General features: G+C 58.1%; 2 protein-coding genes across 2 annotated transcripts; one reads left to right on the top strand and one right to left on the bottom strand.

Moving 5' to 3' along the window:
- The first annotated feature begins 24 nt into the window (after positions 1–24).
- LOC117650224 (rap1 GTPase-GDP dissociation stimulator 1) lies at positions 25–4,435 on the top strand. Its single transcript, XM_034393470.1, has 13 exons — positions 25–179; positions 401–529; positions 640–912; positions 1,045–1,214; positions 1,294–1,414; positions 1,502–1,633; positions 1,756–1,908; positions 1,991–2,122; positions 2,197–2,460; positions 2,551–2,683; positions 2,835–3,000; positions 3,071–3,173; positions 3,263–4,435. Exons 1-13 carry the CDS (start codon positions 173–175, stop codon positions 3,388–3,390), a joined length of 1,911 nt encoding a protein of 636 aa, XP_034249361.1. The 5' UTR covers positions 25–172; the 3' UTR covers positions 3,391–4,435.
- Positions 4,013–19,763, bottom strand: LOC117650222 (myosin-1). Its single transcript, XM_034393468.1, has 11 exons — positions 19,298–19,763; positions 9,530–9,990; positions 8,820–9,446; positions 8,571–8,730; positions 7,566–7,975; positions 6,974–7,474; positions 6,717–6,906; positions 6,462–6,633; positions 5,473–6,370; positions 5,271–5,370; positions 4,013–5,136 (listed from the first exon to the last, which is right to left on the bottom strand). The coding sequence occupies exons 1-11, from the start codon at positions 19,386–19,388 to the stop codon at positions 4,973–4,975; spliced, it is 3,774 nt and encodes a 1,257-aa protein (XP_034249359.1). The 5' UTR covers positions 19,389–19,763; the 3' UTR covers positions 4,013–4,972.
- Positions 19,764–22,644: the final 2,881 nt, after the last annotated feature.

Here is a 22,644-nt window from a genome sequence, read left to right as displayed (position 1 = left end):
AAGTTTTCAATGATAGCTGTTGCCAGCACTGCAAACTTACTACACTATCAAACAAAACACAAACGTTTCAGCATCTGTAAATCGTAAATCTGTCACCAAGAAATATTTTTCGAAAGTCTATCAAAAATGTTTTGTTAGAGAAATTAGACCAGCAAATAATCCTTTAGAAAACATGGCAGGTAAATGTTATGCCCTCTTAAACGTGACATTTGGGTTGCTAGTGTGGCGTCATTCCATTCATAGCCTAGTGCATGCATTATTGTTGTTCAAAACTTAGTGCCCTTTCAAATGTCATTGTTAATTCTCCTGTCCTCTACTTTTCCTCAAATTTGGCTCAGACCAAAATTCATAATTTTGTGTTTACACTAGCTTTGCTGTCATACTGTGTTCTCCATTCCAGAAACTTCAAGCATTGCAATCACACTGGAGCAAAAAATTGATGATCTCAAGATTGCCATTGAAAACAAGTCTGATAACGTACTCAGAATTGTTGAAGATATTCTCTCGATTATCAAAGAAAATGGCATAGGTAAGCTAACTACCTAAGAAGATATTGATGACTGTCTTTTGTCAGTCATACATGCCATAAAAAAATTACTGTAAATGAATCTCGTGCCTTAATTATTTTTTTTCTTTCAGATTCTGTGCCAGATGTTAGTATTGTTCCATGTGTTCAACTTGTTTTGTTGTTACGGTGGAAGTCAAATGAAGTTATAGCTGTAGTGGCCAACATCTTAGCTGAAGTTGCAAAATCAGAAGCTGGCCGAGAACGACTTGCTACCCTTCAGCCGCCCATTGCCCAACAGCTTGTCAATCTACTTCAACAAAAGTCATCTGATCTATCAGATAGTGGCAACCTTGCTGTAGTGACACAAGTATGCCGTGCCTTGGGAAACATGTGTTATGAAAGTGGTAAGTCAGTTAAAGCCTAATTCCTGATCTTTTAATCATTTTTTGAATCATTTTAATCATTCTTATATTTTTTTGAAAAAAAAATAAAATAATCCTTTGTTATTTATTTTTTATTTTTTTATGAATTTACAGAGCGAGGGCAAACATGTGTCCTGGATGCTGAGGGTTTGGAAGTACTCCTTTCAGTTTTGGAGAGAGCTGTGCTGCTTGCCAACAACACTCCTGGAGCTTCCACTCTACGCTCTGTGATAATTGGTTTCCTTCTTAATTTAACTATCTCTCAGGATGTAATGCATCAGAAGGTCAGTCAGTGTTACAGATTAATGCCCCTAAAACTAGTATAAAGTGCTACATTTTTTGTTGTTTCTTTTCTTTTTGTAGCTGGTGGCTCTGGGTGGAATTGGATTGCTATGCCAAGTTCTAGAACTTGACAGAGAAAGTGAAGATGGCTGCAGTACAACTGATCATGCAATAGTCATTCTTGGTTATCTTTTAGATCAAGGTGCCAATAATCTAAATACTATCTCACATTTCTGCCAAATTTTTATTTTTACCTTTTTTTAAATTTATAAATTTTGTTTTATTCTAGTTTCTTCTGGTGATACTATTTTAACTGATAAGGTGTGTCAGATGCTAGTGCAGGTGCTAGAAACATTTTCGTCATCTTCAGCTGAGATTTGTGAATCTGTGCTTGAATTGCTTCAAACCCATGCTGAAGACGGTACGTGCTCCAGAAAATAGTTGACTTTGGCTATCTTCTTTCAAGTTATCCACTACTTCCTGTCACCACCGACCCCTTACTCCATGTGCATTCTGTGAATTAACATGCCTATTTATTTCTAGATAGTGTAAAACAGTCCCTTGCACAACATGGTCTTTGCCAGCTTTTGATTAGTCTTGTTGAAAAATACCAGCCTTTAGTTGATGATGCTGATGAAGACACACAACGCCTTTTTAAGCTTGCCACAGACCTGATTGTCATAATTCTGAATGGAGGTAAACGTCATTTGTCAGTTGTCTCAAACATAATACATGTTCATCAAATGAATACTAAGCTATCGTATCTTATCTTGCTTAGATGTAAGCATGACCATGCTCTATGGAGATGGGAAAGGTGAAGTATACCTAAACATGTTAAAATGGGTGGTTGCTGACAATGCTGATCTTCAGACCACTGGAATTCTTGCTGTCGGGAACTTTGCACGATGTGGTGAGTCCATAGGGCAATTGACAAAAAATTCATTGTAATATAAATATTTATTATTGGTGTATAATTATTTACAGATCTCAATTGCATAAAAATGGTGGAAAGTGGTGTTCACAAAGATTTTCTTCTGTTGTTGGAAAAGCACAATGGTCATGAAGACGATGCACGTCTGCCACATGCACTTCTTTCTGCCTTGAGAAACCTTGCCATTCCAACATCAAATAAAGCTGTTATTCTTAAAGCTGGTGCTCTTGACATTTTGACACCAATGATCAATTCCTGCACTTTGCCCGTGGCCTTCAAACTTTTGGCAACTTTACGAATGTTGGTTGATGGACAAGGTATCCAAACCTCTTTTTGCTTTTTGTACTTGTATTATTTGTTTCCTTTCAAAGATTTAATTCCATCTCTATTTTTTTTTGTTTTGTAAGACCAAGCAGCTGAGGAATTAGGAAAAAATAGTCAACTCCTAAAGAAGCTTGTTGAATTTTATGCTAATGATTGTCATGCAGGAGTTCAAGGAGAAGCTAGCCGCTTGCTGGCATGGATAATTAAAAACAGCAGGTTAGCTTTTAATTTTCTTTATAAGTTGCATCTTTTCTTCTTGGTTATTGTTATTTTGTGTATGTCAGGTAAAGGTGTCATATTTGTTTTTTTTTTTGTTTTTCATTTTCTTTTACCGGCTTTGACACTTACATTGTCTTTCAAAATACAGGAGTAAAGATGTTGGTGCAACTGTCATTCAGTGCTGTGCTCTCCCACCTTTAGTTAGTATGTTGTGCTCTGAGCATGCTGTCATGAGAAATGAGGCACTCCTTGCACTAACCTTGGTATCAGCCACTCAATTACCAATTGCTGAGAAATCTTTAGCAGAGTCAAAGGTATTGATTGCTCCGTTCCATTTCCTTACTTCACCTTTACCATCTGTGCTCATGCTGTGTTTGTTTCTAGGTGTGTGCAAGGGTGGCAGGTCTTCTAACTGAGCATGGCTCATCTATGGAAAAACCTATGCTGTGCAATACACTAGCTCTCCTTGGAGAGCTAGTTTCATCAGGTATTATTATTGTCTTGGACTTACAGAATTTAACATTCGGTACTTTTCTCTTTATGTAATTCTATGCTGAAATGTTTTTTACATTCCAGATGTTTTAGCAAAAGATTTGGCTCAGAATGGAGTGCACGAGTCTCTTACTGGATTGACTACAAGGAAAGATATCTCTGACTTAGACGAGCTAGTCACAAAGTTGTCAAGTGCATTGAAGACTACTTAAAAGTGACTAAAGTCTTGACTGTTCTGCTTGGTGCTATCAATGAAGCAAATACTACACATAACTAAATTTTAAACAATATTTCAATTCTTCAATTTCATTAAGATCTCATTTTTCACATTCCATTTCGAATTTTTTGCAAATTGTAGGTGGTGATTTACTTACCCATGTCAATCTTCTCATGTTCCTCCCTTTTAAATGAGAGCGGGGAAAGAATTTTGATTTGTCCATAGGCTCGTATCTTACTTCTTTTCTAGTATTTTCTTCTTATACGTACTTATTGGAATTCGACCTTCTTTCTCTTTTTTTTTTTTTTTTTGTGCCATTAACAAACAAACTAATATTATCCATTTGCTTGAAGTGCGCCATGTAATGTTTCCTTTGGGCTTCCAAATTTTTGTTTTGAGTTACTTTCTTTGTAAAGAATAAGATTTGGCTATGAAGAAGCAAGGTTCATTTTATCAGTATGAATTCATTCCATACTTTTCTATTACATCAACCTTTTCTGTGAAAATTATCTGTGATTTCTATATTTTTTACTAAATTGATTGATTCTTAATAAGTATGTCAAATATGTCATGTTCTTAATAAGGTACAAAAGGTAAAGGTAAGGTACAAAAACGTCTGAATCAATGAAAATATCTTTAATGAGTCACTTTGTACAAACAATATAGGCATGACCATAACATATGTACAGATTACAACAATAATTGTATTCATTTTTGACTTATGTCCTTAACTTACAAATATTTACACAAGCCTTTCAAGCTTCATGTTAATTATTCTTGTGCCAAATGTCTTGCAAATACAGTACTGTAATAATAGAAATTTGCTATACTTTTCAGAGTTTGCTACTAATTCAACTCTCTTAATAAGTTACCTTTTATTCTGCTGTGTACTTAATACTTTCATCTTTTTATTCTTCAAATTTCTTTCTATGCTCCCCATTTTAATAGAAGATTGACAAAGAGCCCTTTACCTAACACGATGTACAGGATCTTGTACATACAGAAAGGAGTAAAGAACAATAAACTGCAGTTGTCAAACATTGATGCATCTTCATTTTTTTACCTTGTTCCTCAACAAGAAGTTCTCAAGAAGAGGCACTGAGCATGAGTGAGATCTTTGAATTCTAGATTCTTACTTGCTTCATAAACTAATGAAGATCCACACATTTCCTTTAGTTCAAATTTAATTAGTCTTAATTGAAGGCAAATTACTGAATACTACAGTTCACTGGGTATTGACACCACCTTATGAGCTGTCAAAGAAGAGGTTTCAAATTATTACAGTGAATTCATGGCAGTTTGTGCACATAAAGGTGCTTCCTATTTGTGTTTGATTAAGGCTTCGACCGAATGGCACAAGGAAAATATTAAATACTTATTCACAATAAAATTATGTTATACACATTTAGATAGTAATGGATGGCATTGTATAACGCTATGAGAATGTAGTCGAATACACTATAAATACATCTATGGCACAAGTTTTCATCTGCCAAAGTGAGCAAAATCTAAGTCATCAGTCTTCCAGGTTGGCTTAATCACACTCCGGCCGCAGTAGCGCAGTCTCGAGGGGCAAGCTAGATGCTCACGGGTCCGGGTCCGGGGAGGAGCTCCAGGAACTGGTAGGGCACGTGGAGGTTGACGCTGTTGTGCTCGACAAGGAGATGGCCGCGGCGAGGCGACGCCCCGAGCACGAGAACTTGGTCACCCTTGAGCAGTTGGACTTCCCCGCTACCATCTTCTGTAACAAAGTGAGAGCAGAGAAGAATGACTTGCCCCGAACGGACCAGCCGGCCGGCCTTGAGAGCAGGGTGCAGCGGCGTGCGCCGAGGACGCGGTACGCGGTCACACTGGCCGCGTGGCTTGGTGGCTTACCAGGGAAGGGCATCTTGATCATCCGCGTCTGGGGGTAGCCTAGCTTGGTGTTGCCGGTCACGGTGTACGAGCGGCTTGGTGGCACCGGCGGCGGCCTCTCCTGCAGCATCGGTAATGAATTGTTAGCTCCACCACCACCACAACAAGCTCGTGACGACGGTGCAGAGGTTGGAGAGGCGCGTCGTACCCTGCGTCTGCTTACCAGGTCCAGTCCGAAGAGGGTGCAGGTCTGCTGGACCACGTTGTGGTCGCACTTGTCCGCCGGGTCAGGGGGCGGCGTGCCCGCTATGGGCTGCGGCCTGGGCCTGGTGATGGTGCCGCAAGACCCCGCCCCCGACGCGGCCGCCACCGCCGCGGCTGCTGCCACCGCGGCCGCCTTGGCCACGACGTTGCCCGCGCGGCCGGGGGATGCGGCGGCCTGGGGCTGGCTGCAGGGCATGTTGCGGGCGATGCCGGCGTGCGCGGCGGCCTGGTGCTGCGAGTGCGCCGTGTGGGCCGTGTGGGCCGAGTGGGCCGTGTGCGCCATGCTGCGGCGCAGGGCGGGCCAGCGCTTCCTGGCGCGGTGCCCTCGCCACCGGGACTGGATCCTCACGGCGCTGACGTGCCTCGTCTCCCAGCGAGCCGCCTCCAGCTGCTGGCGAGCGCCCTCGCTCAGGAAGATGTGCCGCTTGCCCAGCGCCCAGCCCATGGACACCTGCGACTGGCTCTTCTGCGGCTCGGCCTCGAGCAGCACCTGCAGCTGCTGCATCAAGAGCGCGCACTCCTCGGGGGCGTCGGCGGGCCCCTGCTGCTGCCCGCAGCCCTGAGCCTGCCGCGGGCCGCGCTGCGCCGGCGCCAGCAGGCGGTAGCGCGCGTTGAACGCCTTGAAGCGCATGCGGTGCGGAAAGCCCCCCGCCATCAGGTTGACGGTCTCCAGCACCTGCAGGGACCGGATCTGGCGCATGACGGTGGCGCGGTCCAGCCTGCCGGGCGTCTCGGAGGCGTTGGAGCGCACGCAGCGGATGAAGTGCGGCCGCGCGTGCACCAGCGTGCGCAGCAGGTTGTCCAGCCGCGTGTGGAAGTCCTGCGTGAGCGTGGACACGGGCTCGTCGCCGTTGAGCCTGCACAAAGGTGTCGCGGACGCGGTTAGTGCCAGCTGCGGCCTAGAAGACTCTAGACTCGCCCTGGGGTGCTCGGACACTCGATACTTACAGGTCGGTGTGGGAGGTCGGCGAGATCCGGAAGCTGACGCCGCGCGGCACCGTCTCCGAGGAGAAGAGTGCCTTGAGCTCGCTGCCGAACAGGTGCGTGGCGAAGCCGAAGTTGCACGTCTGCTTGTGGAAGACGGACACCAGGTCGTCCGGCACCACGTCCTTGTTGGTGTCTGTGAAAAGAGTCACGTTCTGTACACCGACGGTGCGGCCGCAAGCCAATCCTCTAGACGGTGATGACGCCGTGGAGACCTACCCAGGAAGTCGCTGGCGTCGTACACCACCCTGCCGGCGAAGTGCTGGATGCCGAACGAACGCGCCTCTTGCGGCCGCGGCTCGAACAGCCGCCCGTTCTGGCGGTGCTGCGCGCGCACCTTGGTCAGGTAGGTCTCGGCCGAGCCGCGCACCGAGCACTCCACGTCTAGCATGCTGAGCAGGCCTGTCCTCTGCAAAATGAGACGGCACGTTAGGCGGGTTCGCTCCGACTCCCGCCGCGGCCAAGGCGCTACTCACCAAGGAGGAGATGAGGTCGATGCAGGGCACGTTGTCGACGTAGTCCACCTCAACCTCGGTGTGGATGCCCTCGTCGCGGCACGACTCGATGGAGGATTTGAAGATGTGCGTGTTGTAGAAGTGCTGCATCGTCTCGGCGCACAGGTTGATGCATAGGTGCTCCAGCTGGCTGGGCTTGGGGTCCTCGAAGCCGAACATGTCGAGGATGCCGATGAAGCCGTCCGTGGCGTGGCGCACGGCGTTGTTGAGTGCCGCCATGGACTTGCTGGACTTGGAGCCCGCCGTGCCCGCCGTGCTGGCGTGCTGGCTCAGCACGTCCACCTGGTTGTGCACGGACTCGTTGGAGTCGGAGCTGAGCGTGCCGAGCGTGGAGCCCAGCGTGGAGCCCAGCGTGGAGCCGAGCGTGGAGCCGAGGCGCTTGAGGCTGTTGGCGCGCCGGACGATGGTGGCCACGGTGCGGCAGTACAGCGCCTTGGCCAGCGAGTCGCGGGTCATGTTGGACTGCGGAGGGAAGGGCAGGGTTAGGCGGTGGCAGCCACGACAATGGACCGATAAAGAGCAAAGAGCAGCACACGGAGCACACGATACTGACCATGTTGGCGTCGCACACGGACCGCACGAGCTGCCCGCGCGCGTTGTGCGTCCTGGACGTGAGCCCCCGGAAGAGGGCGGCCCCAGACACCCCGAGCAGGTTGGCCACGGCCTTCAGCTCCGCGTCGCCCTGCACCGACACCTCGACGCCGCCCTGGCCGTCCACCACGACGAACTGCACGTTGCCGAGCAGCAGCACGGCGGCCAGCACGCGCACCACGTCCAGGAAGGGGATGCCCAGCACGCCCAGGCACGCCTTCCAGGCTTGGAAGCGGGACGCGTCCTCCGCCTCCTCCGCCGCCGCGGCCGCAGCAGCCCCGGCGTCCCCAGGCGCGGCGCCGCCCCCCGGCCGCAGGCCGTGCCGGAGGTAGTTGAGGTTGTGCACGGAGTAGCCCTCCAGGTTGAGCTTGGCTGCGATCGGAAATGGAGGCGCAGGGTTAGCGGAGTGGAGGCCAGGGTCAAGCCGCCAAGCTGGCGACGCGACACGAAACACAACGCGTGACTAAGGCAGGGAAACGGCGGTCCAGTCCCAACCCCAACATTCTGCGGGCCGCCGTGTTCATCCCGCGCATCATGCCTTCCGCCGCTTCTTTCTTCGGCGTCTTGTTTTTCTTGCGGCTGCGCCTGCTGCGCCTGCTGCGCCGGCCACGGAGTGCCCTGCTCCTCCAGCGGCTCCAGCCTGCTGCCCAGCGAAGGGAAAGGGCAGCAAGGGAAAGGGGGAAGGGACGTGGGCTGGGCAGTGGCGGGTCGTCCGACTGGCCTGGCATTGCCTGGCATGTACGGCGCAAGGCTGGCTGGCTGCATGGCTGCTGCCGAGCGCGCCGTAGCCTGGCCGTAGCCCCGTGCACGTCACAGCGGATTCCAGGCAGCCCTGCGCCCTGCGAGTTACAGTACTCCCACTGGGGTCCGCCAGCCCGCCGGCCCGCCAGCCCGCCATGCCCCAGCACTGGGCACCGGACGGGGGCATTGTTCGCGCCTTGGCGTCGCTTCGCCTTATTTGCCTCACCTCGCTCCTCCGGGGTGAGGCCCGCCAGCAACTGGTAGAAGATGTGGTAGTTCCTCTCGTTGGACGCGGGCCTGATGACGCGGGTCTGGTCCAGGAAGTAGCAGTGGATTTTGGTGCGGTACAGCGCGCCGTCCGTCACCTGCACCTCGATGAAGTGGCCCTGCGCAAGGAGTGGAGGTGAGAAAGGGTGGGCCAGTAGGTACCATTAGGCACTGAGGCAGTGCTGACATAGCCGCCGGCGACACTTACGATTCTGCTGGACTCGGAGTTGGAGGAGGTCTTGGCGCTGCCCAGGGCGCGCAGCACGGTGAAGGCGGCGGCGAGGTGCTTGAACGCGTCCGTCTCGGGGCCGCCGCCCGCCACGTCGAACAGCTGCCGGAGCAGCAGCATCGCCGCGTACGTCTTGCCCGAGCCGCTGCAGCCCGAGAGGATCATGGCCTGCGGGTAGCCCGTCTCGGCCTGCTGCCGCACCGCGTCCTGGACCACTCGCAGCAACTGCGGCGCCAGGGGCACGCCGCGCGTCGAGCTCAGCGTCAACGGGTTGCCCACGTCCTGGTACGCGTTGACGGACAGCAGGATGGGGCCCACGTTGGTGTGCAGCTGGTTGGCCAGGAAGCGGCCGTGCAGGCACTTGAGCACCGCGTCCTCCGTCAGCGGCCCCGGCAGGTGGATCAGGTCATGGAGGTCGGCGTAGGGCGACGGCGACGACGGCGAGGCGGCCTGGTAGAGCGGGCAGTGGGACTGCGCCTGGCTGGCCGGCCGCGACGCCATCTCGTGCGGCGTGTGGGGCGCGTGGGCCGCGTGGGGCGTGTGGGGCACTTGGGGCACGTGGGGTAGGGCCACGTTGGGCGAGGCCGGCGGGGACTGCACGCATTTCTGCAACCGAGCAAGCGTCGTGAGAGATACAGAGACTGCGGCGTGGTGCGTGCTGACGGCGACCTGCTGCACCAACGGCTTACCTTTCCCTTGCTGCCGTGCTTCGGGGTGTGCGGCGGCGTCGGCGGCAGCTGTGGGGCTGGCGCAGACGGGGGTGGCGCGGACGGCGGCGGCGGCGGGGGCGGTGGAGAGTGCTGCTGTTGCTGCTGCAGTTGCAGCGGCGTCGGCGGCAGCGGCTGGTGGATGATGTGCCCCGGGTGGAGCAGGGAGGGGTGCGGGCCTACGCCCTTCTCCGGGCTGATGGGGTGCAGGGGCTTGGGGGCGATGGGCGGGGCGTGGTTCGGAGGTCCCTGTCCGCCGCCGCCATGGCCGCCGCCGTGGACGCCGCCACCCTGCGGCCCTCCGGGACTGCCAGCGCCGCCGGCCCCGCCAGCGCCGCCAGCCCCGCCCTGGACATGGAGTCGGTTGCGCAGCGTCACCAGCTCCGTGCTGAGGCTTCGGAGCCGCTGCTGCAGGTGCACGGCCTCGTTCGACGACGACGCATCTGGAACGGTTTAATTAATGCTTTCAGTCAGAGAGAAGGCGCCGGAATGCTCGCAGGGAAACGGGTCGCCGGGCCGAAGGTGCTAAAACAAAACCTCGATCGGTGCGCTTGGGAAAGTCGCCTCAAGCCGTCACAAATGGTAAACCAGAAAATTTTAAAACCCCTTCAAAATACAGTACTGTTGGGAAATGGGGACGCGGGAAGACGCGAGGTAGAGGCAGAACCAAGTAAGCTCTTCAAATCCCCTCCGCGCGGGGAAAAATTTCGATGTGTTCATCATTTTTACTGTTCAATGTGAATACGAAATTAAAGACGGCCCCTCTCGGCATTGTCGAGCAGTCGAGGCGCAGAACCCGTACACCAGGCCCCAGGCCAAGCCCCAGGCCCGTATGCCCGCCTGTGGGGTTTCCTGCGGATACTAAAACATTGCAGTGGGTTATTAAAAGAGGCTCTAAAAAGGGCTCTAAAAGGGTTCTAAAAGGCTATCGCGGAATTCTCGGATGTTGCTCGTCTGCGGGGCGTGCGGACACCGTTGTCGTCAAGGTCCAGTGCAAAAAATATTGCGATCCGCGGAGGCAGAAGCAGAAGTCATGAGTCGGCGCGAGAGGACCGGGGCAGGCCAGGCCGGCCAGGCCAGGACGAGGTTCGATTCGCAGCCACGTGTTCACATGGGCGTCCAGCCCTAGCCCATGGCAATCAACGACACGGACTCAAAGGAGTCAAAGAAGCCGAAGGGCGAGTCAAGTAGAGCGTGAATGTGTGCATGCGTGTCTGTGAGGGGCCCCCGTCTCCTGCTGCTCCTGCGCGTGCGTGCATGTGAGTGCCTGTGTACGTGTGGCCACATACATATTCATAAGGCGACGCGTAGCTGGAAGCAAACAGGAGTATTTCAAACAAGGGCCGGGGCTGGCGAGGGCTGGCTGGCTGGCCGCTGCCCGCCGCTGCCAACGCCGTGCAGCCCGTGGACGCCCGTGGACCTGCAGCCGCACTGCCTCCGCGGCGCTCCGCGACTCCGCGACCATCCAGGACCTGTCCAGGACCGGGGAGGACTCCGACGGAGTGCCGGCTGCAACGCTGCAATGCCGGCGGTAAAGCCAGTGCCTGTGCTTTTGAGGCTTCTGAACCCCGCGTGGTGCCTTGGCGATTAGGCACGGAGTCCTTGTCATGGAGGCTCTAGAGGCCTAGAGGCCCCGATGCCGGTCGTCGGCATGCCTTGCAAGGTGGCGCGCTGCGCTACCTGGACTCGGGGCCGCCGGGGCACTGGGGCGCCGCACCGGCCGCACCACGCAGATCGGTCATTTATTCGGACGGTCACGGCAACTTCGTGGGCATACTTCGTCGAACAGGTCCCGACGGGACAAAAGCCCAGCGGACGCGCCCCTCCCCGCCCCTCCCCCGCCGCGACCGTTTTAAAAGGCCTCAATCGATTGGTGATCCGCCTGCCTATTGACGGCGTGCTTTGGTCCTTTGGGATGGAAGCTGTGGATGTCAGGGGCGTGGCCGGCCTGGCCGCGACGCCACCCTGCAGTGTCCGCGGGGCACTCCGCGAAGACAGTCCGCTCCTCACGCCGCTGTATCATAGGCATTTCCCCTTCAAATCATAGAAGATGAAATTCAGGAAATAAAATGAGACACGAGAGCGGGCCGGCAGGGCCTCAAAACACAGGGGAGGCGCACACAAATGACTCGACCAAACAAATCCAGAAGTGGGCACGTCGGCATGTGGCGGCATGTGGCCCGGCCCGGCCCGGGCCGTGCATGCGAGGCGGCCGTGGCTGGACTCGGAGCAGCGCGCAGCGCGAGCAGCGTGTGAGAAGGCATTCCAGCGTCGCCGCCTCTCTCTCTCTCTCTCCCGCTCACTCCGCGCCGGCCCGTCGCATCGTCCATCTCTGTCCCTGCGAGGGACCTGGAGGGACCTGGAGGGACCTGGAGGGACCTGCCTGCCCCCGGGCGGGTACCCCGTCTAGCCCAGAGGACTGGTTCCTCCGTCCCTCCTTCCTCCGGGCCGCCGTCGTCGTCTCGCCGTCTCCAGCTCGGCCAGGCCGGCCAGGCAGCCACCGAGGCCGCCTTTTCGGACGCACCCTAGCCGCCGTCCTCGTCTGGTCCGCGGACCCGGGCACGGGTTGGACGAGGACGGACGCGCCGGCCGTTCCAGGGCAGGGCACGGCACGGCACGGCAGGGCAGGGCACGGCAGGGCGGCCCATGTGGGTCATTATCCTTATTACATGGGCACGGCCGGACCGAGGCCCCCGCCCCGCCAATGCTTTTACCTCCCAGTCCTAATTATGCCTAAGTCGTCATCGTCGTAGTCGGCAGCCATCATCAAGAGCACCATCAAGAGCACCATCAAGCAGGCGCTGCGCTGCGTCACCGCCACTCCGCCACTCAGTCGCGTGCGAAAACAATGGTGAGAATGGAGGGAAGGGAAGGAAGGGCCGCGATGACGATCGGCTTCAATGGAGGGTGTGGGCCCGGCCGCCACGCCCCGCCACGCCCCGCCACGCCCCGCCACGCCCCGCCACGCCGCACACAGCGAGGAGGTTAGGTCGCCGAACACGATCACTTTCTCGTTTTCACTCAAGGGTGGCTTGTTGCCTTCGAGCGGCCGGCCGACCATGCAACCGAAGCACCGGGGCCGACCAGGGCAGGGCGGCGGCTGACCGGGGCTGACCGGGGCCCGCCAGGCCCGCCCGCACTCCGCGGGCTACGCGGCGCCACGCGGCACCACGCGGCGCCAGCCCTCTTGCCTCGCCGGCCGGGTTGCCGCGTTGCAGCGCCACTGTTGCGTTCGTTCGAGTTGAATCGAGTTGGAATCAAAGGGCCAGCGACTGTCCGCGAAAGTACACTGGGCCCTCCAATTTCAGGGATGGACCAGAGCAGCGCCTGAAGAACGACGGGTTGTTTTCAAGTCGTTTGAAATTCCGTGCAGGCGATGTGTGCGACCCGAGAGGGGCCCGAGCCAAGGTCCGGGGCGACGCTGGGCGGCGCAAGGGAGGGTTGAGGAAGGACAGGCGGAGCAGTCCGTAATGCCATATCATTTGGGCCCGGGTCATTTGGGCCCGGGTCGCTCAGCACTGGCAGATCGCTGCCGCAAGCCGCCCCAGACGCTTCCGCCCCTTCGCCTTCGCCCTGCTGCCTGCGAGGCACTCCAGGCTGGGGCTGGGGCTGGCCTTCCCCGGACGGTGCATTGTGAAACCCCAGCCGTGTGGCACGCCACGGCACGGGCGGGAAAGCGCAAACCGGCTGCCGACTCTGCCAACGGCGTGGTCAAGGTGTCACTCGCTCTCTCGGGACGCCCGCCCGCCGAACGCCACAGTGAGCCCCACGCCCCACGCGCGTTCGACCCCGCGCCCCGCACCGCCGCCTGCGTTCAAGTCTCCGGGGTGCAGGCCGGCCTGGACAGGCTGCGCGAGGAAAAGGCCGGAAAAGGGAAAACAACGGCCACTGCCCGGCCTGCCAGGCCTGCACGCCGCCAGAATGGCCAGAATGGCCAGAATGCAATTTGCATGCAATGAGGCGGCCGGCTGGAGCGGCTGCGTGCGGGGCCTGGTCTCCCGGTCGCGGCACACTGCACACGCGGTGAGGAGAGATTTTCCGGCAAATGGAGGCAAGGCAGTGAGCGCCACGCGGCACGCCACGGCCAGCCAACGCGATTGGACGCACAAAGCGTGATTGTCGCTGCAGCTGCACTCGCCTGCCCGCCCCGCCACTGGAGTACTAAGAGCCCGGGCCTCACCCGGCTAGCAGGCTAGCAGACTGCAGCCCTCCCCGAGCCAATCGTGCGGCTACACACGCAAGCTGCAGCCCCCCAGCCCTCCTTGGTCCACCCGCATTCCGGACGCGCTCCGGGCCGGGAGGCGGCGCTGAGCGCTGCCCCGCGCCTCGCGCCTCGTGGCCTTATCGGAGTGCGGTAGTGTGGCCCCGCGAACTTGGCGTACTGTTAGCCAGCGCCTTGGCCAGCCCACGACCCGTTCCAGGGACTCCAGGACTCCAGTGATTGCAGGGAGAAATCCGGTCGCGCATTTCGGCGCGGCTCCCTGCAGTGCAGGCGGCGTGGCAGGCGCGGCCAGGGCAGCCACCGAGTGCACTGGGAGGGGGCCTGCCACGCCTGCCACGCCTGCCAGGGCCTAGACGGACGCACACCGGGTCCAACGGCTCCGGCCCTCCGGCCAGCAGCTCAGCCCCTCCCCGCCCCCGGGCTGCGGGCCGGGCTCGCGTCTGCAGCTCGGCGCATGCATCCCAGGTAGTGGAGTAGCGCTGTCAATGATGCTAACGGTGCCACTGATGCGGCCCGCCACTGGCCCGCCACTGGCCCGCCACTGGCCCGCCTCGTTCCACTACACTATCGCCAAACTGCGCCTAGTGACACACATGCACACGCAGTGTGCGCGCGCAGTGCCACGCACACACGCCCCGAGGCCGATATCTCGCCACCGGCAGGCTAGGGTGGAATGCGGAATGCTTCCCCGGGCGAAAAGAATCGAGACTTGCGCCCCGGGCACGCGGGCCCCACAGTGGCTCCACAATTAAAACTTTCTTCGAATAGCTGCCGCTGCGGCTGCGGCCGGGCGGGGCTTATCGCCGCACACCACCGCACACCCGCTCCCGGAGTAATGTCTTTGTCGTGTTCGCGGAGGTCGCGGCGCGGCGCGGCGCAGCGCGGCGGCAGTGGTGGCATCCCGGCCATGCCGGCCACGGTTCCGGTTCCCCCCGGTGGTCACTTGCAGCTTGCGCCACACACGCACACACACACACGCACACACACACACACGCACACGCACACAAACAAGAGTGCACGCGACAAGCGACAAGCGACAGGCACTCTGCCCAGAGCAGGCTCGTGCCCAGGATTTGCATTTGGGTGGTCATGTGGCACTTCTTGCCTACTTACAGACTCGTTACAGACGGATTGTAGGACTGTTTGTTGAGCCTCGGTGGCTCGGAGCGCAAAGGTAGTGGATGGAAAACTCGCCGGGCATCGCCTCTCGACGCCCCCGCACTCGGCGCGCCGCGCACTTATGTACAGTGTATGTGCGGCGTTACATAAACACGGGGCACACCTCGGCAAAGACGCGCGTTGGTGTCGTGGGTGTCGGGGCCGACTAGACGCATTCGTGTGCCTTACCGGAGGGGCCGGAGGGGCCGGAGGGGCGCTGCAGCGTCGCACTTCCCTCGGCCTGGTCGGTCAAGTGTCGGCCGATGGCTCGAGCCGCGGGAAGTGAAGCGAGTCAAGTGGAGTGTAACGTAGTGTAACGTAGTGTAACGTGCCGCAGTTTAATTGCTTTCTAACGGGCTGCGTCAAAGTCAATGTCACCGGCACGGCAGGCACGGCGGGCAGAGCGGGCAAAGCAGGCAGAAGGGCGGCCTGCACCGCAGCGCACCGCAGCGCGCAGTGCGGCAGGCCAAGCGGAGAAGCCCCTAGACCGTACTAGTCAGTCTAAGTTCGCTGGCGCCGGCACCGCCCTTGCCCTGCGTGCACTAAACGCTCCGATGAACCAGCAAAGAAGGCTCGGGTACGCGCCGTGATGGCCGGACAGGGCTCGCCTTGCTGCACTCCATCCCCGTCGTCATCCTGCGCTGGAACATGGGAACGCGCTCCGCGAACCGTCTCAGTATCCAGCGTGTCCGGCAAACACTTCAAAGCCTGTCGTAAGTTTTCTTGCCACAAATTCGGCAAGCCGTTTTGAATGCCAAAAATTGGCAAGTTTGGCCTGGAAATACTCACCAGCTTGCCATGCGTGGCATGAAGATTTCTGATCAAAGCTTGCCAAATTTTGGCATTTAAAACGGCTTGCCAAATTTGTGGCAAGTAAACTTACCACTGGCTTTGCGGTGAACCCAGCGGCCACTCAACTCGGCGGCGGGTTCGCGACACTCGGCGACGCTACTCGAAGCATAGATAGCCCGTCGGCTCGCGCCCCGTGTGGCGGTCGCCGCGGCAGAGCGATTCCGACCCTCTGCCTCTCTCACACTCACGGGCGAGGGGGTAAACACTTCAAGAAATCGTGCTCAGACTACTCGGTATTACGCTGTATTACGGGTGTATTACACGTGTATTACGGCCCTAAAATGCCAAAATTTGGCACATTTGACCCAAAAATGGTATTACGATCACGTGTATTACGAGTAATACACGGTTTTTGTGTACAGGGTATTACGCGAGTGGTTACCCCAGTGGTTCTCAACCTTAGGGTCGCGACCCCAAGTGGGGTCGCGAAAAAATTTTAAGGGGTCGCGGCGAGGTAGCTGGGGTCGTGTTTTGGGCCGATTTTAAGCAGCCACTGCGTCTGATCCGAGGCGGGCATTTTGCTCCCTCAACCGGCAATTGGTCTTTGAACCTTCCTTTAGCATGCCTTTGTTACGGAGTGTGATTATCAGTCTTAGTTTGGGAGCAGTATTGTCTCAAAGTTTACCAAACGGTCAGAATGTCTTTGAAAAATCGTGTTTTGGGCCTATTTTAAGCAGCCACTGCGTCTGACCCGAGGCGGTATTTCGTCCTCCTTCAACGGGCAATTGGTCTTTGGACCTTCCTTTAGCATGCCTTTGTTACGGAGTGTGATTATCAGTCTTAGTTTGGGGGCAGTATTGTCTCAAAGTTGGCCGAAACGCTCAGTAATGTCTTTGAAAATCGTTGTGCCTGTTTTGGTCAACTTTGAGACAATACTGCTCCCAAACTAAGACTGATAATCGCATTCCGTAACAGAGGCATGCTAAAGGAAGGTCCAAAGAACAATTGCCCGTTGAGGGAGCAAAATGCCCGCCTCGGATCAGACGCAGTGGCTGCTTAAAATCGACCCAAAACATGATTTTTTAAAGACATTCTGAGCGTTTTGGCCAACTTTGAGACAATACTGCTCCCAAACTAAGACTGATAATCGCATTCCGTAACAGGGGCATGCTAAAGGAAGGTCCAAAGAACAATTGCCCGTTGATGGAGCAAAATGCCCGCCTCGGATCAGACGCAGTGGCTGCTTAAAATCGACCCAAAACATGATTTTTTAAAGACATTTCTGAGCGTTTTGGCCAACTTTGAGACAATACTGCTCCCAAACTAAGACTGATAATCGCATTCCGTAACAGGGGCATGCTAAAGGAAGGTCCAAAGAACAATTGCCCGTTGAGGGAGCAAAATGCCCGCCTCGGATCAGACGCAGTGGCATGCTAAAGGAGGGGTCCCGTGGGGTCGCGAAACTTTTCCTGGGGGTCGCGGAAATTTTGGCTACAAATTTGGGGTCGCGAGTCGAGAAAGGTTGAGAACCGCTGGGTTACCCCCTCGCTCACGGGGCCTCCAGTATGGGCGCGCGAGAGACGGGGCTCCAGCGGCGTATCACACCGAGCTTGAGCAGTCAGTGTACACGGCGGCGACAGTGCTGTGGGCGCGTCTGGGTACGGCGCGACAACTCGCACGACAACGGCGTATCTGCTGCGCTGGCAGCCCCCGGCAGATGCGTCGCTCGTCCCGGACAGTCCCGGACGACGCCCGGCCCGGCGATGCGATACGACGTCGCGTTGTCGAGATTCATCGGCGCTCGAAGTAAAGGGGGGACGGGACGCAGTGGAACGTGCCCCCATTGCCCCGCCAGCCCGCCCTGCAGCCTGCGGCCCCTGCGGCCCCGCGTCCTGATCAAGCGAGAGCAGAGGACCGGGGCCCGGTGACCGGGCGGGACCGGCCGCCAGCTCGGGCCCGGGCAGGGGCATTAGTTTCCGACAGCGACGGCGCGGAGAGGCGGGGCGCGGCGGGGCGCGGCGGGGCGCGGCGGGGCGCGGCGGGGCGCGGCGGGCGTGGCGCACGGCGGGGCTGCCCCGCGGGGCCCGACAGCCCGACCCGACACCCTGACACTGGCACCGGCCGGTCATTAACCCACCTCATACAGGAGCAGTGCCGCCATGCGGGGAAATTTACCTCTGCGGAGGGAAAAGTAATGGAGATTGGGATGGTGCGGCCGGTAGGGCCTAGGCGGGCCGGGGCGTAGAGGTCCGCTGGTCGGGAGGAAGGGACCATTTCTGCGAAGCTCTCCATCCTCTCAACGGCCGAAATGGCGGAGACAGGGCCAGGGCCAGGGCCAGGGGGCGGCCCGGAGCGCCAGCCAGCGGCCCAGCCATGCCCAGCATGGGAGGCCGATGGGCGGGCTCATTGATTTGATGGTCTTCCCGAAAGTGGACCGAACCCGGCTGGCGGGGCGGCGAGTGGCGGGGCGGCGAGGTGTCGGCCAGAAATAAATAGTTTCCGCCGGGCGCAGTCACCGCGGCCACACATTTCCATCGAAAAGACTTGCGTGTGGTTGCTGCAGGATTGCAGGTTCTCGCGGATCCAGCCCGCCCACCGCGGTCTGCTTTGGCCAGCTTGCTAGGTCCAGCCCCGCCGATTCGGCCAGGCTCTCGCCAGGCTTTGCGCCAGGCCGCCTCGCCACGCGGCTAATCGGCCCGTTTGTAATGAGGCGGGCCGCGGGTCGCGAGCTTCGCGTGGCGACCAAGTGGCGCTTCGCTGCTCCGGTCGCCATCCAGTCTTCCAGTCGCTGTGATTGATGATTGAAGTCGAGCAGAGAGCCTGGCCCTGGCCATTCCCTGGTCCCCTCGGTCTCTTCTTTCCTCTTCGGCAGCCCTACTCGGCGTCCTGCCCCCTCTCCCTCCCTCTCCCGCACCGCCGGCCTCCCTGGATATTGTGTGAGACCCATCAACCTGTCTCTGTCTTTGCCAATTCAGCCGCCTCATCTTTGGCCGCTCCGTCCTCGCCGTCCTGCAGGTCGGGGTACTACACTGCCACAAACGCGAGGGACCCGTGGAAGAAGCTTCTCGTTTTCACGATGCTTTCGTAGGGCTTTCGTCTACGAAGTCAGCGCCTCCCTTTGAGAGCAGCAAGCCCCCTCCCCCTCCCCCCTTCTCGTCATCATCATCAGCCCTCCGCCCAGATTGACTCTGAAAGGTGGTCCGACGTCAGTAAAAAACGATAGCGGCGCAGGCCCGTCGTCAATTTAGCGACCATGACTTGTACTTCGGGTACTTTGGGCGCGGCGCGCGGCGCAGCCTTTGGTCCAGGAGGACTTTGTAGCGTCCCGGGCGAGCATGGGCGAGGCGGCACGGCACGGCACGGGACGGCCAGTGGTGCCGGTCGGGCTGCATGGCCGCAGGGCCGCAGGACTCTAGCTGCTCCAGGACGGCGACGCGGCCAGATCTAGGCTAGATACTGGACTCGAAGGGCTCGAGCGCCCTGGTAAATCCGGGACGTGAACGGTTTACACTGTACTTCGCTTTACCGCAGCCGCGGTGCCGCGGTGGCGCGGCGCGCACCCACGCCTTGACAATTACCTTGGAGCTTCTTCTCCGTCTCCCAGAACTTCTGCAGCTCGGTGAAGTACTTGTCCAGAATGAAGACCTTCGACAGGCCCAGCGTGCCCATGCTCCTTCCTGGGCTGGGTGGGTTGCACAAGGCTGCACTCGGCTGGGGGTGTGTCGGTGCCACTGGGTGTCACTCAATCACTGGGGTAGTATGCCTGCGGTGCCTGCCATCCGTGGCTGCGCTGGCCGCCATCACATCCAACCCTCTGGCTGCACTCTCACATCTCACTTCACTGCACTGGTCACATCACTAACACCTCGCGGACTGCGCGGACTGCGCGGACTGCGCGCCGGGCGCACTGCGCACTGGTGGCGGATAGTCATGCGTACAATCCACGGACCAAAGCAACTCCACGGGCACGGCGCTCGGCTACGCGCGGCGCCACGGACGCACCTCCACAACCTGCTGGCTTCGCGGGGCAAGCCTGACTGACTGGCTGCCTGACTGGCTGGCGGGCTGGCGGCCAGCCGCTGCCTTGCCTGCCTGCCTGATGGCTGGCCGCGGTGGCTGGCTGAGCTGACTGGAGCTGGAGCTGGCTGTGCTGGAGGCTCTAGTGGGGGAGGGGGCCGCGGTGGGGTCGGAGGGCCTGGCGGGGTCTCCCCCACTCTTGGAGGGGCCGGCACCGTTCCTTGGAGTTGGGATCCTCGGTCACAAACACACTCACACACTGGCACACGCACACACTCACGCCTCCCCGCTCCGGCGGCCAGGGATGCCAACCGTCGGCCAGTGCCCGGGCGTCGCGGCGTCGCGGCGTCGCCACCTCTCGGCTCGGGTTTCGTTGGCAGCACTGACTGATTAAGGCCCCCCGCGCCAAAACACCGTCTCGCCACGACGACGGTCTCGGCCGTCTCGGCCTCGCTGGAGAAGCTGGAGAAGCGTGTGACGCTTTGCGGCCCTGCCTCGCTTCGCACCTGAGCAGGGCGAGCAAGGCGAGCGGGGCCCGTCCTGGAATGGAGCCCCAGCCAGCCTCGCGGCAGAACTGGGCCCCACGCATGCCTCCAGCGCCTCCAGCATGGAGCCTCCAGCGCCTCCAGCTCGGACAAGTGTGGCGGACGAGGAGGACGGCGAGGGCGTTGGCGTGCCCCAAGCCCCCCAAGCCGCGGGCCGCGAACCTGCGAGCCCGGCCGCTCAGCCGCTTACGCACGGTCCCCAGGGGAGGGGGCAGTACAGGTAGTTGTCCGCAGCGGCGGCGCAGGCGCAGCCCGCGCAGCCCGTGCACCATCGTGCTCTCCTTCTCTCTCTAGTGCCTCTCGTGCCCTTTTCTCCATTCTCTCCTGACACAGTCTCTCTCTCTCGCTCCCCTCTACTGTTAGTTGTGCTGTTCTATTCTCATTCCGTCGTGTTGCTCCTGCGCGGTCGTGCTGTGCGAAGCCTTTCCCAAATCCCTATCTCTCCATTCCCCCTCCCCCTATTCTTCTCACCGCCTCCGTTTTACATTGTCCGCTTGCCCGCTTCTTCGCCTCCCTCTCTGCCTTTGTGCTCCAGTTTCTAAGTTTTTTCGCCAGTGCCGAAAAGAGGCGGGGTGTTTCGCGGCTTCAGCCCTTGGGTGAGAGAGGGCGCCTACTGCGCCTCTGCCTCGGACAGCGCCTTCAAGGCGCCCTGGCGTGTCTTGACCGCCACGGCCGTTCAATCGAACTTACTGCCTCGCTCACTGCCCCCGCAACAACAACAAGTCCGTGTGTTTGCTTTTGTTTTGGTCGCTCGTCCGCTCGTTCTCCGCCGCCGGAGTGTGGCGGGGTGGCGGCGGGACACCCGGGCCCGTGGGGTGAGGGGGGTGCTGCCGCTGAACAGGTTATGCCCCCCTCCCCCTCCACCTCCACCTCTCGGCCTGCCCCCTATCCTTCCCGACCGCCTCCTCATTCTAAGGGGCGGTCCCAAAGCGGACTGCAAAATAGTGCATAGATGGGGGCGTGATTGTGGTGCAGGTGCAAGGTACACTGGCGTCGGTGGCAGCCTGGAGGGCACTGGCTCACTAGATTCGAGGTTGGAACCCAACCCAACCACGAGGCCGCTCCGCTTTGGCTCCGCTGCCCCTCCATTCCGCCCGCCCGTCCCCGTCTCCCCCGCGGCCCGTCCAGCTCGTCCAGACCGTCCAGGACCCAGGCAGGGGCAGGGCCAGGCGAGCAGGCCAGTCGAAGCGCCCCCGGCAATCCTCGGAAGCCGCCGCCTAATTTCTAATTTCTAACGGCGGCCGTCAGCGGCGGCTGTATGCAGGCAGTCTGGCGGAGGGGGATTGGGTGCCCACAGGACTGTCCCAGCCGGTCAGGAAGGCAGCTAAGGCAGCAAAGGGGGTGGGTTGAAAATGAACGGCCGCTGCGGCCGACATGTCGGGTGCAAACCGCAACCATTGCTTGCGAGTGAGTGCGATTCCCTATGGCGTCTGCATGCCAATTTGGATCCTATCTGTAGACGGGGCAATGGCGGTAGAGCTTCAATAGGTTCAACTTCTTTTACGCCTAGCTACAGGTCGGTTGGAGGACGTCTTTCGTAATACGGCTGATCTTTTCTTTACAGCGGTCATCCTAATCATTGGGTTTCAGATAGGAAGAAAAAGGGGCCCGGGTGGGGTGGCCAATGTTTGCATTTGGCCCCGGGTGGCCCCGCCCCCGTGTGGACTTCTACTCCTACTTCCACCGCCAGAAGCCGCACCGAGCCCCTCCGCTCTCTGGGCCGCTGGGCCCGGGGCGGAACCCATGAATAGCATGAATATCAAGGGCCGAGGGCGGCCGAGGGCGGCCTAGGGCTGTTCGAGGTACTCGCCTCGGCGGCCCACGGCCCACGGCGGGGCACAACGTGGCTTCCAGTTTGAAAGTACCTCGGGCCCTTCCCCCTCCTCGGCGTGTGTTCCTGGAACGCTACCATCGTCCTTCACGTTGCCCTGCTCGGGCGCTCGGGCCGGCGACTTGAAATTGTTTTTATTTTATCTCTTTTTGTTAATGAGACTCAGACTGTAAATCTCTCTCCCCCTCGCCGCAATCCGACCGGCCAGCGCTCATCCTTGCGCCCTTTGTATAGGGCCCGTCCGTGTGTGTGTGTGTGTGTGTGTGTGTGTGTGTGTGAGCGTGTGTGTCTGTGTGTCTCTACACGTAAGCGCAGCGACAAAGTGAGTCAAAATGATTTTAACAAGGAAAAAACAGCCATACTTTAATGAGGCAAAGTGCTCCCGGTCCACCCTTGGGATTGATTCGATTCAGTGTTTCGGCCGCGCGCCTGCGACCCCACCCCCAACGACCCAGGGTTTGGGCCGGTGGTTTGGGACCATGGGGTAACCAACTCAAGATTTTCATGTACACTGATTATTTTTAGAGTATGA

Source organism: Thrips palmi, unplaced genomic scaffold (genome assembly GCF_012932325.1).
Source record: "Thrips palmi isolate BJ-2018 unplaced genomic scaffold, TpBJ-2018v1 HiC_scaffold_5, whole genome shotgun sequence".
NCBI classification, from domain to species: domain Eukaryota; kingdom Metazoa; phylum Arthropoda; class Insecta; order Thysanoptera; family Thripidae; genus Thrips; species Thrips palmi.
Note: the sequence above shows the minus strand (reverse complement) of the source record. Positions and strands in the feature narration are given on the sequence as shown.